This window comes from Portunus trituberculatus, chromosome 49 (genome assembly GCF_017591435.1).
Source record: "Portunus trituberculatus isolate SZX2019 chromosome 49, ASM1759143v1, whole genome shotgun sequence".
NCBI classification, from domain to species: Eukaryota; Metazoa; Arthropoda; class Malacostraca; order Decapoda; family Portunidae; genus Portunus; species Portunus trituberculatus.
In genome coordinates this window covers 4,492,640-4,511,263 of record NC_059303.1, presented here as the reverse complement: position 1 = coordinate 4,511,263, position 18,624 = coordinate 4,492,640, and the positions used below count along the sequence as shown (strand labels likewise).

The following is an 18,624-nucleotide window of genomic DNA, read 5'->3' as shown; positions in this document are numbered from 1 at the left end:
ATTCGTAGTTTTTTGCAGGTTTTCGTGTGTGTGTGTGTGCTGACATTGAAGCCCCTCTCTCTCTCTCTCTCATAGTGTTTCCATTCGTAGTTTTTGCAGGTTTGTGTGTGTGTGTGTGCTGACATTGAAGCTCTCTCTCTCTCTCTCTCTCTCTCTCTCTCTCTCTCTCTCTCTCTCTCTGTTCGCGCGCAATTTATTTCGTGTTTGAAATAATGTATATTTTGCATGACAGGTATATGTTGCCATTTGCTACACATACTGGCATGCAAATGCTAGATATATTAGGGGACTCTTTTCAACAATAAATAACAGTGTTTACCGCAAATGAGATGCTTCACTCTGATATAAGATGCTTTAGGCTATCTGTACAGACAGAAATATGGCAATTCATGATTGCTACCAGGCCACAGCCCTCCACCTCCGGCTTCACCGCACTCTCCTCCACCTCCGCCTTTCCCTCACAGCCCTCCACCTCCGGTTTCACCGCACTCCCCTCCACCTCCGCCTTTCCCTCACAGCCCTCCACCTCCGGCTTCACCACACTCCCCTCCACCTCCGCCTTTCCCTCACAGCCCTCCACCTCCGCCATCACAGCACCACCACTCGAAAGATTCAGGGAGAAATCTCCCGAATTGTAAAAAAAAAAAATAAAATAAAATAAATAAATAAATAAATAAAAATAAAATAAATAAATAAATAAATAAAAAGTAAAATTTTCTATTGTTTTCATTTTTAGCATAGCAATGGGAAGTGTATTGTAACATACAAATATTTTTACACATCCTGATATATAGTATGTGATGAATATATTGAGTTTATGGCTAAAACATTGATTATTCAATACTAAAGCTTCAAATCTTGGTGCGCGTGGGCCGCCCGGATGGAGCGCGGTGCGTGTTTTCTAACTTCCGGGGCGAATGAGTTAATAAAAAATGGTATTATAGGGCTATTAGTATTACTCACACAGCATCTGGTCTATGAGCCTAATCTAATCAATCATACCTGACAGGCAGCTTCTGCAGAGTCACCAGGAGGGATAGGATGGTCTCGAGACGAGGGCGTCGTGACCTCTCACATGATGGACATAAAAATCGGCCTTCATTACTAAGTTTCACTTTACTACGATGAGATGAAGGAACACATCCACCTGAAAATTTTTAATTAGTATTAAATTTTTTCCAAGTCTGCATACATTAATTTTCATGTTACCTAATGATTCTGTAGTTCACACCACACATTAGTTGATTTTAGTATATTCATCTCCTTGCATCATCTTGTGAATACACTGATGCTTAATTGTTCAATATATATGAATGGACAAGGAATAAAGTTATATCTACGAATGCTGAAGCACACTTACTGTGAAATAGATCGAGGCACAGAGAACAAGTTAACATATTGGGTTGTGGAGGCTTGTGACAAAGACAGAAGGTGGCTCCTTCTTGTGGAATATCCCCATCTCGCTTGTTGCGGTTATGAGCCCTTAAAGCTCGCATGGCTCCAAGCTCTCTCTCTTCACATTCCTTCAAAAGTAGAAATCAAATGAAACACTTCAAGATAAAAGAAGAAACAAAGTGGTTCAGCAGAATATCTAAGCTGTATGCTTACACAAGGAGGCTGCTAAGACACCAGATAATTATTCTGAACAGGGTTAACAAGTATATATGTATGGATGGAGTCTTTCAGAACAATAGTGATCATGACTTGGAATAAAAGAGCCAAAAGAATGAATCAGAGTTAAGTAATAGATAACATCTTAATGAAATTAAGTAAGATATAACCATTATAAGTGAAATTACTCATTAAAAAGTAAAGAATGAAGTCACCTTGAAAGCTTTCACCACAATTGCTGAATTAGCAGCATCTTCCATAGATATGTCCAGGAGTTGAGCCTGCTGCTGCAAGGCAGACATCTCCTCTCTCTTAACCCTCTTCCTCTTACCAGAAACTACACCAATATCTGTGCGAGGCACCAAGACCTGGGAAAATAAATAAAAACCCATAAAAGTCCATACTATGCTGAGCTGTAATGACCCTATTATCAACAGTCTTTTTCAAAGAGAAAAGGTCTTCCCACACTAGCTTATAACATTCCCAAGATCAAATTTCTCTGGCAATAAATCATCAGGAAATTGAAGGCTCTAGCCTGTGGCAATCACAAGAATTCATCATCATATCAACAATCACAAGAATACATCATCATACACTGAAATTGATTCCTTGGCATAGGAATCTCTGTATATCTGAACATTATATATGGAGCCTGAAGGACCCCTTAACCTCTTCACTCCGGACAACAGAAAATGGCTCCTGGCACCATATCTGGGGTGGGGGTGGGGAGATACCTGACTCAGAGACAGCTCTCTCTCTCTCTCTCTCTCTCTCCCCCCCCCCCACTATGGAAATAATAATGATGGCAAGTGATTTTTCATAACAGGTACTTACAATAAGAAATAAACCCATCCAAATTTTAGAGAAAAATTATAGTCTGCCGTCTGAAGGACATTTTCTCCGTATAACAAACAAGAAAACGTTAACTTTGAAGGTAAACTAATCTGTTGGTAAAAAAAAAAAAAAAAAAAAAAAAAAATATATATATATAATAATTATTTCCAACATGGTTCACCAGAACTTAGGCTGATATAAGAAAATCGTATACCTTTATAATAACGATGAAAGTCAAGTATGCCATCATATCATATATGACCTACTTTCTGAGAGATCTCATACAGTAAAACAAAGAAAATACAGCATCTTGGGAGAAGGCAGCCATGATGCAATATGCAAGTCATTGGATATTTCATGAGCACCTTGATGACGCAAAACACACGTCATCATGTTGAACGGGTTAAATGTGTGAATGGATGCATACTGGAATATTTAAAGAATCATTGCCAAATTCACAGAAGCATGCACTTCAATATAACAAATTACATATGAATGTATAGTTTTTCCAATAACCAAACATAAAAATGTACATTTAGAAAAACCTAGATCTTACCTCCAATAGAGTGAGATGTGAATTTTTCTTTAAGAAGGTACGAGCTGTTTTTTCCAGCCAAGCATGGGCTGCTTCTACATTTTCCTCAAGTTCAGCCAAGGGCTCAAGGTGCAGTGGAATAGGACGCCCCCTAGCCACTAAGCTCTCCACTGTTTCCAGTAGTGGAGCAGTTTCTCCTTTTTGTAGTGTGGTAACCTTGTTGGTCCACTCACGGGCCCGCTTTACAGCATCCTTGAGAGCAGCAACACTGGGTAGGTGCGCAGGCACCTCCTCTGCTTGCTTCACCAGTTCCTCTCCTTCACTTACACTGATGCCAGGCCTGAAACATTAATGTCAAGAGATACAGGTCTGCTTCATGATTCTTCATGCGTTTTCTTTTTTGCACAATTACAGATATATCAAATACATTTGCTCCTATGAGCATGCAAAACTTGACTTACTTAGCATTCAGTGCTTGACTAGCTTTTTCCTCCCAGGTTTCCATATTTGTCAGAAGCTGCTGCAACTGAGCCATGGCCCTTTCAATCTTTGGGTGGGGGGGCAAGGATATCCCGGAGTCCAATAGCTTTCTTACACAATCTACTGTTACTGAACCTTCCAGTGTTTCCTCCACCTCCTCAACCCATTCAACCTGTGTGTTGGATATTATATCACTGAATAGATAAATAATACCAATCCCTCTTCTTCAAGTTGAATGATGAAGGTAATAAGAAATTATAGACACCAACACAAAAAATAATCAGATATTAATAAATGAAAAACACATTAGCTTTGTTAATGTTATTTCCTACCTGTTGGAGCTTGTGTTTGAGCCTGGGCAACTCAGGCAGATCTATGTCCAAGGAGCAGCCAGTGTCCACCATCTTGGCAATGACATCTGAATCTGGGTTGTCCTGAGTGAGCATCTCCACTGCCTCCTTCTGGAAGGTGGTGACTCGGTTCAGGAGATCCTTCACCGCTTCACCTTCACGCACCACACATGCCAGAGACTCAATCTGCTCATGGAAAAGCCTCAGCTCTTCTAGAGTCAATCTGCTTTTGGCCTCCCCACTTCCTCGAGTCCTGATAATAAAAGACATAATTGATTTCAAAGAAAAGTAAAAATCAATTCATATTTATATACGAGCAAGTGGCACAACCATCTAATTTGTCAATGAATCTAACAACAGAAGATCCAGCTACCTCAATATTTCTATATGAACTACCCAAAACTACTCAGAATAAGACAAACTTGAGAAATACTTAAGAACTACAAAATTTTGAAAATGTACATAATTAGCAATAATCATGAGAACATTATAAGTTACAATGTGTTACAGTAGTAGATGAGACAAGAAGTGACTTGTTAATTTATCTATTCATCAAAGCTGCAAAATAAGCATCCAGGCTGTTCCACTCTATTATAACAAAGATTTTATTCATGGATAAATATTGAAAATGCTACTATAACTTAAGTCTTTACATCAATCTGTGTGCTGACAACCACATATACAACTGGGAAAGCCTCACAATATGTATACTCACCTGGTGCGAACCTTCTTTGTGGCCAGGTGAGCAGCAACAGTTGCACATTTCTCAGCCTCGGTCACTGCCTGAATCAAGGTCTGAAGCAGTTCACTTTCAGGGAACCTTTGAGACTCTGCTTCCTCAACAAGCTCTCGCAAATCACTTAGCTCTGCAAGCATCAATACATTTATTAATGCTGGTATTGTAGGGATATCTTCTTTACAAAACAAAATAATCAAATCATTATAATCATAACCCAAGGTAGACTTATCTATCAATTTCTTGCATTCAATGATGAATTTTACTTTGTTGTGCTTTTATGCAAACTTTTAAAATGGAGAGGCAGAGAGCCATTAAATAGTAGTATGTGGTAACTCACCTAATTTATCTTCAGGCTTTGCCTCCAGAGCTTCCTTCACTTTGACTGCCCAGTGATCAAAGGACTCTGCTCGCACCTTGAGGCGTTGCAGTAGCGGCGGCAGCTCATCCAAAGTGTAACGGTATCTGCAAGACCACACAGAAACAATATATAATGGATGAAAATTTGCATGTTCCTAGTAAGGAGACTTTACATTCCACAATCAGTAATTAATTATAACATTAAAAAAAATACAGCAATGGAAGCCTACCAAACTTTCATAACACTATGATAAGAATATCAGCACAGTATTGCATAAAGCTAACACATCGCACTATGTACCTTAATGTGTGGTTCTCTGGTGCACATTCACACAGCATTTTGTAATGCCTCAAGCACACAAGGCGCTCTTGGGTACATGTACATGTCACTGCAGATAAGAAACAGGTTGTTTTGCAGAAATCACACTGCCGTTCATCATCTGGCAGCAGCTCAAAAGCCTCTCTTTCTGCACTGGTCACACCCTGCAAACACCAATTTCAATTCATATTTACTTTACTGCCACTGACTACCTACAATGCAAAAAATTAATCATGAAGTGAAAACTTCAGAGAAAATTACATCACAATACTGATTAACTCCATGGCTAGGCCCAAGAAGCAGAGGTATTTTCTGTGGAAATTGAAGGAATGAAATATTCTCAAAACAACTAAGCATCTCCAAACAATTATTACTCCAAATACACACTATATTCAGATTATATAGGTAAAAATACAGTGATTTTTTTTCAATATGATTTTAATTCACAAATGCCTCACCCAATGGAGAAGTGATCTGCGTAGCTTCTTTTCAAGGTCCACCATCCGCAGCATGTCCTGGTAGGTGGCAGCTGCTACTGTAAGGTCCAGCTCATCAGGAGTTGATGCCATTTTACACACCAATTCATTGTGGGAGAATACACAGTAACGTTTCAAATTGCTGTAGTGAAGAACACACTCCCGCCCAATAGCCAGCTGAAACAAGAATAAGTATGGTAATCAAACTACAGTTCCAAACAAAAGGAGAGAGAGAGAGAGAGAGAGAGAGAGAGAGAGAGAGAGAGAGAGAGAGAGAGAGAGAGAGAGAGAGAGAGAGAAGAATTATACGGTGGTGCCTCCCAATAATGGATTTTGCTCAATAACACTCGACTAACCTATCCGTTTTTTTTTTTTTTTTCTTTTTACTTTATGGTAGTTTATTATTCTTTTTGCCCCAAGAATCCATGGTTACTGTGTGCCCTGCAGACATGATAACCAAGCCAAAAAAGGTATGCTAGATACCACTGTAACCTGTTTTGCTCATCAACGATTATAGTGAGGTATAGAGTGGTGACTGCTTGCCTGTGGGAATCACCGGAGTAACACTCATGGGGATTTGTGGTCCCTGGCTGGTTGGACTTGCAGTGAGCCAAAGTGAAATGCTAGTTCGGCATTTGTTTGTATGTTGTTGGGCAAGCAAGGATACTGACACTACCAAACTGAGAGAGAGAGAGAGAGAGAGAGAGAGAGAGAGAGAGAGAGAGAGAGAGAGAGAGAGAGAGAGAGAGAGAGAGAGAGAGAGAGAGAGAGAGAGAGAGAGAGAGAGAGAGAGAGAGAGAGAGAGAGAGAGAGAGAGAGAGAGAGAGAGAGAGAGAGAGAGAGAGAGAGAGAGAGAGTGTCAGTTGTGTGCCACAACTGACCAAGTGCAGACTGCATACAACACTAAAATAAAACTTCTCCAATCAGTTGATATTTCTTCATTTACCAATCTTTGGAAGTCAACAATTTCATTCCTTCATTCTTTTGACTAAGACTAATTTAGTATGAAGTGGGCTAGCTAGCGCTCGGTGCAGACTGCATACAACACTAAAATAAAACTTCTCCAATCAGTTGATGTTTCTTCATTTACCAATCTTTGGAAGTCAACAATTTCATTCCTTCATTCTTTTGACTAAGACTAATTTAGTATGAAGTGGGCTAGCTAGCGCTCGCTCGCTCGCTCTCTCTCTCTCCAAGAAATACTTGTTCACGTTGCAGATTACTGCCTTAGAGGATGTTTACGGCAAGTTTGCAACAGGGCAATACTCTATAGCAAGATTGCATAAGGTGTGGACCTGTGAAGTATCAGCAATCAGCAGTTTATCACTTCTCTGCTAAAATGACATGTTTAGGATGAGGGGGAACACTTTCTATAGAGAATATGCCTTAGTTGTTTCCTGAATGGCAATGTGGAACAAAAGTTAGAAGGGTTTCGGAAGTTATTTAGGAAACACACTAATTTATATAGAAAACAGAGGGAGAGAAAGACAGACACAGGATAAGGAGGTGGAATGGCATTAGAGAAAGAAGGCAAGTCTGTTATCTATGGGGAGGTTGCAATAGTGTGGAGGTAGTCTATTCTGACTTTGACGATCCCTTGTCCTCTTCCACTCCTTTGTCACCTCAGCCATGTCCTTCAGGCAGTCATTAAATGTTTATTAAAGATGCCACTGGACCACATGGGAATTGGCCATTCCACCAAACAGGAAACTACATTTTTTCATCCATCTATTCTTGGTAAGACAAATCTTTATTACTATACACTTCTTAAATAGGTAATAATGAACTCTTATTTCAACATTGAGTGTAGAAGATGAATTAAATCATGAAAATATCTTTTTGCATTACTTAAGGGGGAAATTCGTTAATTTGGTCCAAAAAATTGAAAAATTGGAAACTTGGTACTTGGGTTCGTCTCTGGAGAGGGAAGCTATGGCCGAAGTTGCCAGGCGCATAACGCACTGCTTACCTGGTAATGGCGGGTTTAAAGGGCCGGCCCTTTAAATACCCAAGCGCACACGCCCTTTTTCTTCTAGTCTTTGTTTTGCTTGTATTTATTTCCTTTTTGAGCTGTTTTTTTTTTTTTTTTGCGTGATGTACTTGTACGACAGTTTAGGATCAGGCAGTGAGGGTGAGGAAGATGCTAAATCCTCAGTACCAATTGATACAGCCTTAGGAAGTGTGCGTGCCTGCAGCCTACCTGTTGATCGTACTTTACACGTGTTGAGTCCCCAAATTGTGACAATGCCACGTGTAAGTGGTAAAAGAAAGACTCAGGTTGAAACAGCCCGCCAGAAAGCCTTGAAAAGGTGGAAAAGAGAAGAAAGTGAGGAGCCTGAGACACGTGGTGGTAGTACTGGCGAGGCTTCCACCTCCGCCGCCACCACCCCTGCCACTCCCGACCCTCACGTGTCTGCTGCAAGCTACAGGCATAGTCTCCTGCCACCAGAGGAGAGTGAAGTTCACCAAACTAGTGAGGATAGTGCCTTGTTAGTGATATCATTACAAAGACTGCAAACAATTTTCAATTTGGTGAAATGTGAATGTGGCAACGGAATCACCGCAAAAGTGACAAGTTATTTGTTTGATTGTACTATAAATCTTCGGTGTGACAAATGTGACAGTGTTGTTCACCATTCAGAACCTATCAGTGATATGTTATATATTCTAATATGATAATAACGGGACCAGGAGCCTGTAAGGCTGACAGGCAAGTGAGAGCTCACCATTCAGAGAGGCTATATAGACGACATTCCCATGATGTAACATGGCCTGAAACTATCTAAACAGCCACTACCAGCCTCCAAACAGTTGTCAAGGGATTATGTAAGTACATATCTGAGTTTGGTACATATTGGAGTGAGTTATGTGGGGTTTTGAAGATGTTCACAGAAAAATGCGTTTTCTCGACTTTCAGTTTTTCAGCATATATTGTTGAATAACTTTTTCAGTAATTGGTCAATTTCAAAACTTTTGCAGCAAAATGATCAACCACCTCATCTTAACAAATGCCAGCATGATAATGCATGAACTCACTCAAATAAATTTACAACAGGCTTATAAACTCAAATCTTTTTATGAAAAAAAGGTAACAATTTGGCGTGTAATGAAATTTTTATAACATAGGTTATGTGTATGCCGATGCTGACATTTATTTGTTGTTATGTATATTATAAGTGGTTAAGAGGAAATTGCCACACTGTTATTAGTTTTGATTTTATAATGGTATTTTGAATTATTTTCTTATCGCCGAAAAAATATTTATTGCAAAAAAACTACGCCACATTTCTGTACCAAATTAACACTGAAGATGTACACCATAAACGTACACCTTGTGTATAAATATTATTGAATTCAGTGAAAAAATAGCAATTGGAGAGCCAAAAAACCGATATTGATATCGAGTCATCGAATTTCCACCTTAAAGAAAATTAACTACTGAGAAAGGGAAAGGGGATGTTTAAGCGTCTCACAGACAAACCGCTCTCAGTAACGGACAACCCCTCACCCCTAAAAGTGTCCATTATCATGGGACACCACTGTATTGAATTTTTCATACATCATCATACTTTCCAGAAAATATCTACTTATTTAAGAAGACATTCTTATCTCATATTACAAAACATAATTAAATATTAGCTGATTATACTACACCTCATCCAATGCCTACACATTGTAGTTTAACCCCTAAAAAGAAGCTTCGGGACTTCCAGCTGGAGCCCCAGTCAAATCACGGCATGGTATACAACCATCTAAACACAGGAAGAGAAAATGTAGGTAGTTACTTCAGTTCATCATGTCACTACAGACACACCCCATCACCTCAGGAATTTGAGTTTGTGGGAGACTGAAGAGAAAGGATTGTGATAAGTGTAATGCTTGTTTTAATCAAATAGTCAAACAAAATTCAGAAATTAAAGAAGGAAAATGGCCTATTATTGCTGAACTATCAAACTAGCCAAGAAGGGAAGAATGTCTGCAATGATGTCTGTGTCCTTTAGGGATTAAAGAATAGTTTGAAAAATCTTTTATGATCACAAACCCAGTCAGGGGGAGCGAAGTTCACAGCCTCAGCAAAGTTGTAGCCTTGATTGAAGCCAGCATGATATGACCGCGGGAAGGTGATGACAAACTCTCCTGCATGCTGGTCAGTCCTTACTATTGGTACCCCTGCAAATAGGAGAAAAAAAAAAAAAAAAAAAAAAAAAAAAATCAGTCATTAATCTTTGACCAACAATTGAGAAAGACAGTTTTCCTTTTCACATTATGTAACAAGAACTCAATAATAGCAAAAGCTTTACAATACAGTACTAAGGCCATTCTGTTAAGTTGTCAACAATTTTTGTCACACCAAGATACATAATTAAATTGTGTGTAGTAAAACAAAAGCCATGCTGCTGCTTTTTTTTCTTCATGGAAATCAAGGGTCATTAGAGATCATATACAAATCTGTATTTTTGCTACTTGTTATTTTTTACAAGCAGGGAATGAAATTGTAGTTTAAATTCTTGCATCTAGAGTACAATAATAAGACAATAATTTCCCTCCTTCTCTACCTGCTTTCATGAGAATGTTTGGGTTCATAATAGTGACAAGTTGATGGAGCAGGTCTGGTTGTGCATGGAACAGTTCTGGAGCAGCATTCTTCATAGCATCTTCAAAGGCCTCTGCCATCCCTCCTGGCACTCCATACCATGTCTTTGGTTCACCCCTGGAAATATGAATAAATATGTAAAACAACTGAAAGATACCTCCATTAACAAGTGCTGGGGATTGTTTATTCTTTCAAACATGCACTTTGAAAGACATTTTAAATGTAGGGCATATAACAAACAATCAATATCTCAATACCCTTTTTCTTTTTTGAGTTAATTTCTGACCTCTCCTATTGCTGTTTGTGGCAAAAATGTATGTTTTCTTGCATAGTCAATATAATCAGGAAGAATATAATTTCTCACCAATGCAAATAGTTGATAGAGTAGCTCCAGTGGTCTTCATTGTGCCAGCAAAATGTAGAAAAACACATGCCCACATACATCCATGGCACCTTCATGCCTGAGATATCACAGTTGATGTGGCCCAGGACAGAGCCCTCCAGGACTGGCAAGTTGTTAAGATTCCAGCTACTGTTTGCATACTCCTGAATAAAAGTGGGATCAAGTAAATAGATACAAAATTTTTGTAAATTTAATACTGTAACTTGAGATAGATAACAAATTTCCTCTTAGTTATGTTTTCAGCAGTGAGGTGTGATATGTTTGAAAGTTTTGCCAATACTCTCATCTGCTATGTGTACCTGGTCTGCTGGTAGAAGGTTCTTGGAGTTTTTGGTGGGGAACCCAGAACCATGGTCCATGGTGTGCAGATCTGCACCATATTCCACTGTCACATCTTCGTCAATGGAGGACACAATCCGCCAAAACTCTCTCTCTTCCATATCGGTGGGAATTAGCTGAAAGAAAAAAGAAAAAAAATAATAAAATAAATAAATAAATAAATAAACAAATAAATAAATAAATAGAAAAAAAATAATAATTAAAAGCAATTCATTAAAATTTATATAACATCAGGAAATTTATATATTTTAGTTCAATTCAGTATGATACCCTGTAACAAAACTTTTTCTCACCTCAAAACATTCTTAATTAGTAATTCTACTCAACGAAGTTGATTACTCACGTGAACTGGCATGTTGAAGTAGTCTTGTTTGAATTTGTCAGCCATTTCTCCAAAGGACTGCAGGGTATACTCTTTCTGAGCTTGTTCAAAACCAAAGGCTTCAACAGGTTTACTGACCTCCACTGCCACACATTTGGGGCACCTCCAGTCTCCTGAAATGATTTGAAGACCTTTATTATGTTAGCTTAATTTGAACTCATCCAGAAATTAAAAAAAAATCTTGACAGAACAAGTAAAGTGGTCCCACCTTATATGTGGGAGGAAAATAAAATTAAAAAGTAAAAACGAATAAAAATAAATTCCTGTCAATGAGAAATCTTGCAACAAGATACTACCGTAACAGGTCAACAAGACATAACATTAATAAAATAAAATTGCACATCAAAATCAGTAAAGGAAATACTCTTTCTACCATTCATTCTCCCAATCCTCTTCAGTGTTGTTTGAAAATCATTAATATTATGCACGTATGCACGCACACACACATACATACCCACCCACTAACAAGGGAATGAGCAAACATATCTACATAAAAAGACAGAGAGATCTCGGCACTTGTTACAAACCTTTAGGTATGTCAAGCAGGGGTGGTACCAAGCAGAAGATGTGATAGGAATCATCACAACCATCACACAGCAGCATCTGGTCTTCAGCATCTCCTCGACCACAGTTTAAACAGATGTACTTGGCCAACTGTATACAGAAAATGTAAATTCTGCTTCACAAATGAAAAATTGATCAAGACTTGTATGTCTATCATTTTAATAATAACATGACCTCACAATTCCCTAGATGCTAAGTATGGTAGAGTATTAGCATTCAACTACTGTAGTTTTGTTCCTGTTTACAAATCAATACATAACTGTTCATGCAATAATGACTCCTTAGTCCATGTGCATATGTGTTACCAACAAGCTATCAGCACAACTCTCAAAGCATCCTTGTTATTTGTTATATTCATGCCACCAAGTACACCTAAAATATAGGAAGAAAGTAACTTCAACAAGAATCTTGAAGGCACTGTGATGGCAGTATATGAAGAGTTCTATGGTAAAGCTTAAAAAATAAAAAATAAAAAATAAAAAAAAATAAATAAAAAATTTTGTTGGGGAGGGGGTACTAGACCAGCTTAAGCATTAAGCAACCCATATTACTCACTGGGTCTTGGTCTGAATAATCAACTTTCTTCCCACGAGTCTTTCCCGTATCCTCGGGCGAGGACTTGTCAAAGCCAGCCATCTTGGGTCCAGCACCATAAAACTGAAGCCTCTTAAGTTCCTTGCTGCCTTTTCCATCTTCCTATAATACAAAAGGATGGCTGTCAGATACTAGCCTCCCTTGCTCATCTTTTTGCTATCCGGATAACCACTAACCTAACCACTGGCCAAAAAAATCAAATAAATAAATAAAAAAAAGATAAGCAAGTAAATCCCACAAATCTGCACTATCTCCTCTCATTCTTTATTCTGTCTTGGTCAAAATACTAAGAGTCTGAGGCACTGCTTTTTCCCACCATTAGTGAATGCACTAAGCTACCGGTGCATGTGTATGTCCCTTTGCCTAACTGTGCAACACTGATAAACGTTCAAATACTTTTGTTGGTCTTAATTTCAAGGGATGTCATATATTGACATTTGCAGTACAGCTTCTCTACTCATGTGGAAGCACATGCAAAGACAAAGAAAGAAGTAGACAGTTTTTAAAAATACAAAGCAGGTTATTTTAAAGAGATTTGTGCAACAATTCCTGATGCACAGGTGTGTCAGCTGAGGTGGTTGATGGTGGTGTCAGCCTTGTTTGTTGGTGCCTCTGCTGTTGTACCACATCAATAATTTAGGACAAATTATGAGCAATTTTTGAGTACAATAAATCAACAACTTCCAAGAGGTCATATGCATCAAAATATACATCAGAATTATCTTTAGATAGTAAAACTAAATTTGTTTCCAAATGTAAACCTATACGTACTTGAAGTTATAATTGGGAGATATAAATTTCATTTCAGGAGTCAATCTGCATGTACTATGAGGTCATGAGAATACAGTACACTCAACCCTCCGCTATCGTGTCTAACTGGTGCATCTATCACTGTGTGATAGCCGAAATTGCAATAGCTGAAGTGAAGAACCTACGGTAATAATTCAAATTGACACTAGAACCTCCAAACACTTTTTTGTTTGTGACTATTTGTCTAGTTTTTATGCCATAATACAATAAAAATTAAGAAATAATACAGTATAAAAAACCTGATCAAGAATCACAATAACAACAAACATTTCAATACATTTTATTTAGTGTATTTGATGGCATACAGAATGTACGGATATATAAGACGCACACCTATTTCAGCAAATCAAATTCATGAAAAAAAAATTTATGTATATAAGCATATACTGTTGAAAGAAATCTAGCAACACATTACACAAGCAGAAAACATTTATTTTTCCTTGTGTTCCTCAGTTCTTGCTGTTGCCAGACATTTAAAATTTTTTCCGTAGGTGGTGGCCCAAACATCCTTACTGTTGCTCTATTGTAATGCTCCTTGGCATAATCTACCACTTGTAGTTTGTAGGAAATTGTTTAGCTCTATCTTTATTTCTTCTGCTGCATTAACAGTGAGGGACCGAGGGTGCTGATGTGTTTTGTTATGATCATGAATTTGCTATTACTACTCACTGCCAGATGGCATTAAATCAGGGCGCTGATCACCTGATATTTATAAACATGTGTCACAGCCTCACAGGTTAAGATTGCTTTCATTTTTACAAAAATTTATTTTTAAAATGATAATGCTGGTAATGATAATAATACCAGCTATAAAATAACAATGTAAGCAGTCAGAGTAGATAAAAGTACTGGAAAAAAGGGGTGTCCTATATGCTATCAAATATGGTACCTCATTGTGAACGATTAGAAGATAACAGCTGGATGGGTAGATTAGGAAAATATGTGAAGGACTATTTCTCAATAAAAGTTTATAGAGAAACACAACTATCATGAGACGTCATAACCCAGGAGTTTTTGAATGATGGGCGCAAGATGGCAGTAATATCGTGACTGATATAGACATATGTGCAACTTTTCAAGTATGCACAATAGCAATAAAATGCGGTAGCAGAGGGTTAAGTGTAACTTAAAACAATATCAAGAGCATCCTTAAACTAACTATATATATATATATATATATATATATATATATATATATATATATATATATATATATATATATATATTAGAGATGTACCGATGCATCGGTATCGGAGGTATCGGCCCATTTTTTGGTATCGGTATTGGTATTGGTATCGGCTTATTTTATGCCGATACTTCCGATACCTAAAAGGAATTTACTACTTAGTGATATATTCGATATAAGATATTGATGATACCAAATTAATAATTAACGAAGTTTTATCCAGGTAATTTTTTTCCAAATTTGAAAGCCCCACCATATCACGCAAGCTGACAGGCTTTTGAATACACCAGGAGCTGCTGGTACTAAGGCCTGCCTCAGGAAAAATCCTGGGACCCCTATAGAATAAAGATCAAGATCAAGATCAAGCCTCTCGTGGACAACACGCAACATTCACTCCCAGTCAAAACATAACAGCGTCAGCAGCAGCTTGTCTTCCCTAGCTCAACTTACCACCAAAATGCCCTGCAATTGGCCTAGTGTTCGTAAGAAGACCAGGAAGTCTCTTACTCTCCAAATGAAGCTAGATATTATTCACAGACACGAGAGAGGCCAGAAAACTATAGCAGTGCTGGCCACTATCTTGACTCCATATTATACTGTCTCTATTTTCAAGTCAGCAGACTCTATTAAGAAGGCTGGTGAGACCGTATCTTCCTTGCAAGCTAAATGTATATATATATATATATATATATATATATACAGGTATCCCTTGGTTAACGATAGGGTTACGTTTCCCAAAAACAGATCGCTAACCGAAACGATCGCTAACTGAGGGATTTGAAATTATCAACTACATACATGTATTTCGCGATGCGTAAATAAACGACACTTTCTATGTTGTTAGTTGTTATTTACACCTTTAGAATTGGTAGTACTTACCTTGAGGAGTGGATGTGATATGCGTAGTGTGTTGTTTTGTGCCCCCCGAGGGGACACAGGGCCTTGGAGGATTAAATCTCATCATGCCCACACCCGACCCAAACTCGGTCAGCTGCTTCAAACCCTTCAAATTCTTGAGAGAATACGTTTTCCAGTGGGGGTGGGTCATCCAGGCTCTCCTCATCGTCACTCAAGGTTACGGTGGATGTGAAGGATAGATTGGATGTGGGTGGAGTTGTTTTGGAGGTGGATGGAGTTGTTTTGGAAGTGGGTGGAGTTTTTTTCGAGGTAGCAGGACGAACTTTGAAGTACGACGAGATGACTCCTATGGAAGTAGATGGGATTGCTTTTGAGGTGGATGGGGTAGCTTGGGAGGTGGATGGAGTTGCTTGATCGGTAGATGGGGTTGCTTGGGATGTGGATGGGGTTGCTTGGGCGGTGAGTGGTTTGAAGAAAGATGAGATGACTGTCTGTTTTGCCATCCTTTTCTTTGCCTCAAATAGTTCTTTATACACTTTCATGTCATTTTCTATAGCATTAGTCACGCCATTACTTCGGTTTGGGTTGGGGTCATTCTCCTGGAGAAGATGTATGGCCTGGTTAATATGATTAAAAATCTCCTCGAAAATCTTGACGGAGAGGGTTCTTTCAGGCTCCTTGTCCTCCTCCATTTCCTCCAAAGTATTTTGTTTCTCCAACTCCATGAGGTCGTCGTTGGAGAGAGGCTCAGAATGACTGTCCAGCAGTTCTTGTACGTCATTCTCGTCCACCTCATTGAAGCCTGCCTTATGGGAGATATGAACGATGTCTTTCCTTACTGCTGTAACATCGACAGGGACTTCCTGTTTACGTTCCACGCACTCAGGCCACAAATTACGCCAACATCCATTCATTGCCGACTTGGACACCTCCTTCCATGACTCGTCGATGTTGTCGATCCCCTTTTTAATGTTATAATCCTTCCAAAATTGTTTCATGGTCGGCTTGTCAGGGGTGTCAATGCAGGCCAACAGCTGTTTCATGGTGCGCCGCTGGTAATAGGCCTTGAAAGTAGCGATGACTCCTTGGTCCATCGGCTGGATGAGGGCAGTTGTGTTTGGGGCATAAACATGACCTCAATATTATCTGCCCAGTCATTCATGCTCTCTGGGTGGCTGGGGCGTTGTCACACAGCAAGAGAAATCTGTTAGCAATGTTGTTTTGGGCAGCATATTCTTTTAGGAATTTGGAGAGGTATCCTGTCACGTAACTTTGCATGATAACAGTCGTCATCCACCCTTTTGTTTGCCTTCCATACTACGGGCAAATATTCCTTAATATAGCCAGACAGAGCTCTTGGGTTTTGGGAATGGTAAATAAGGCATGGTTTAAGCTTAAGATCACCAGCGGCATTCCCCCCCACCAATAATGTTAACCTGTCTTTAGATGCCTTGAATCCTGGTGCCGACTTCTCCTCCTTTGCTATAAACGTTCTCGATGACATCTTCTTCCAATACAGGCCTGTCTCGTCAAAGTTTAGAACCTGCTTGGCTGAATAACCTCCTTCCTCGATGCGCTCTTTAAGCAAAGGCTTGAAGGCGTTTGCAGCGGGTTGATCCGAACTCGCTGCCTCCCCACTAACCTTGAGGTTGTGTAGACTCCCACGATGTTTGAAACGTTCAAACCACCCCTTACTGGCCTTGAAGGACACTGTCTCGCCTATGTTGAATTCTGGTTTCAGGTCCTCCCACAGGCTCAGTGCCTTAGTAGTAACGAGTTGGGTAGAAAGAGGCATGCGGCGGTGTGTGTGGTCTTCAATCCATAGCCTCAGCAAACGTTCCAATTTTTCCATAATCGGTTCCCTGTTACGAGTTGTTGTGTGTTTGTGCAGGTTTGTGACTTGGTTGGCCTGCTGCTTCACTTGTACTTTTTCTGGAGAACTGTTGATACAGTTGATTGAGATAAACCAAGGGCACGAGCAATAGAGTTTACCCCTTCACCACCCTCATGACGAGTCACAATGTTCAACTTAATATCAAGGCCAATGCTCTTTCTCGATTTTTAGCCTTATCTCCCGGTGGAGAACAATCGTTGGGTCGCTTGGAAGCCATCACTAAGTTCACTTGATCACAAATAAGCACAAAAAGAAGTTTAGAGCGAGCGTGATAGAGTTGTTGTTGCACAATCAAAACAGCGGGAAAGACTGTGGTGTGTTTACTGCACGGGCCGCGGGTGGATGGAGGCGCTGCGATCGCGATTGCGATCGCGATTGCGATTGGTCAATCCGATCGTTAACCGAATTTTGGCGATCGTTAACCAAAAAATAGGGATTAATTTGGAGGGATCGTATGAGCGAAATATCGTTAAGTAGTCGATCGTTAACCGAGGGACACCTGTATATATATATATATATATATATATATATATAGTTACGCATTTTGCATCATTGTAAATAACAGCATATTCTTATTTGATTTATAATTAACAGTGCTAGTGCTAGCCTTTTGCAAGATATCATACTGGAATAGGTGGAAGCTCGAATTATATATGTATATTAATTTCAATGCAAGTTTAATTTTTGAGTTACTTGTGTTGACCTAAGGATGCAAAAATTCCATAACTAAGAAAGTAACGATTCTGTTTTGTAATCATATGCATTGTGTATAATTTGTTGCATATTAATTATTCAAGATCATAGCAATACACTAGAAATTTAGAATAAACTAAGCTTTTTTCTATTTAATTGAAAAGATTAGGTGAAAGCTCATTTTTCTGAATTGGTCTACTAATGTGTAATGAATTAATATCAAAGGATGTCAGATTTAATTAAAGAGAAACATACACAACAAAATGAGTTTCTTTTGCTAATATTTTGTGTCTGTTTTACAATTTTAATAATTTTAAAAATATTTTTGATCCCCAAAATATTGTCAATAAAATTAATAATGAAAATGTACAAGACCAAGTGGTCGCTAAAGGAGTAAGAAGTAAGAATTTAAAATAACTGACAAGAATCTGAAAACTGAGAAGATATTCATTCCAATTACTGAGTAATTTACCTTTGCAAATGGCTTTAAAAAGCTTCTAGAATTGGTCTTATTTCACAAACGTTCTCAGAAGGACTTACAGCATCCCCCAAAACAAAGCCTCCCATCTGATAACGCTCCCCGTCCACCAACTCATCCTGGTGTCC

The 18,624-nt window shown here is 38.8% G+C and overlaps 1 protein-coding gene across 2 annotated transcripts in view; it reads right to left on the bottom strand.

Moving 5' to 3' along the window:
- The window catches only part of LOC123499065 (lysine-specific demethylase 5A-like), a 36,654-nt gene that overhangs the window by 6,418 nt on the left and 11,612 nt on the right, over positions 1 to 18,624 (bottom strand). The window contains exons 5-21 of one of the 2 annotated variants that reach the window (XM_045246661.1): positions 12,539 to 12,679; positions 11,947 to 12,073; positions 11,381 to 11,532; positions 10,998 to 11,153; positions 10,660 to 10,841; positions 10,258 to 10,412; positions 9,744 to 9,871; positions 5,684 to 5,878; positions 5,208 to 5,389; positions 4,887 to 5,011; positions 4,526 to 4,676; positions 3,793 to 4,063; positions 3,442 to 3,632; positions 3,002 to 3,320; positions 1,827 to 1,979; positions 1,361 to 1,523; positions 1,003 to 1,147 (exon numbers count right to left, since the gene is read on the bottom strand). In XM_045246661.1, the coding sequence (XP_045102596.1) occupies positions 1,003 to 1,147; positions 1,361 to 1,523; positions 1,827 to 1,979; positions 3,002 to 3,320; positions 3,442 to 3,632; positions 3,793 to 4,063; positions 4,526 to 4,676; positions 4,887 to 5,011; positions 5,208 to 5,389; positions 5,684 to 5,878; positions 9,744 to 9,871; positions 10,258 to 10,412; positions 10,660 to 10,841; positions 10,998 to 11,153; positions 11,381 to 11,532; positions 11,947 to 12,073; positions 12,539 to 12,679 (2,936 nt within the window). The remainder of the gene's footprint in view (positions 1 to 1,002; positions 1,148 to 1,360; positions 1,524 to 1,826; positions 1,980 to 3,001; positions 3,321 to 3,441; positions 3,633 to 3,792; positions 4,064 to 4,525; positions 4,677 to 4,886; positions 5,012 to 5,207; positions 5,390 to 5,683; positions 5,879 to 9,743; positions 9,872 to 10,257; positions 10,413 to 10,659; positions 10,842 to 10,997; positions 11,154 to 11,380; positions 11,533 to 11,946; positions 12,074 to 12,538; positions 12,680 to 18,624) is intronic. The other variant, XM_045246662.1, reaches the window with a different exon arrangement.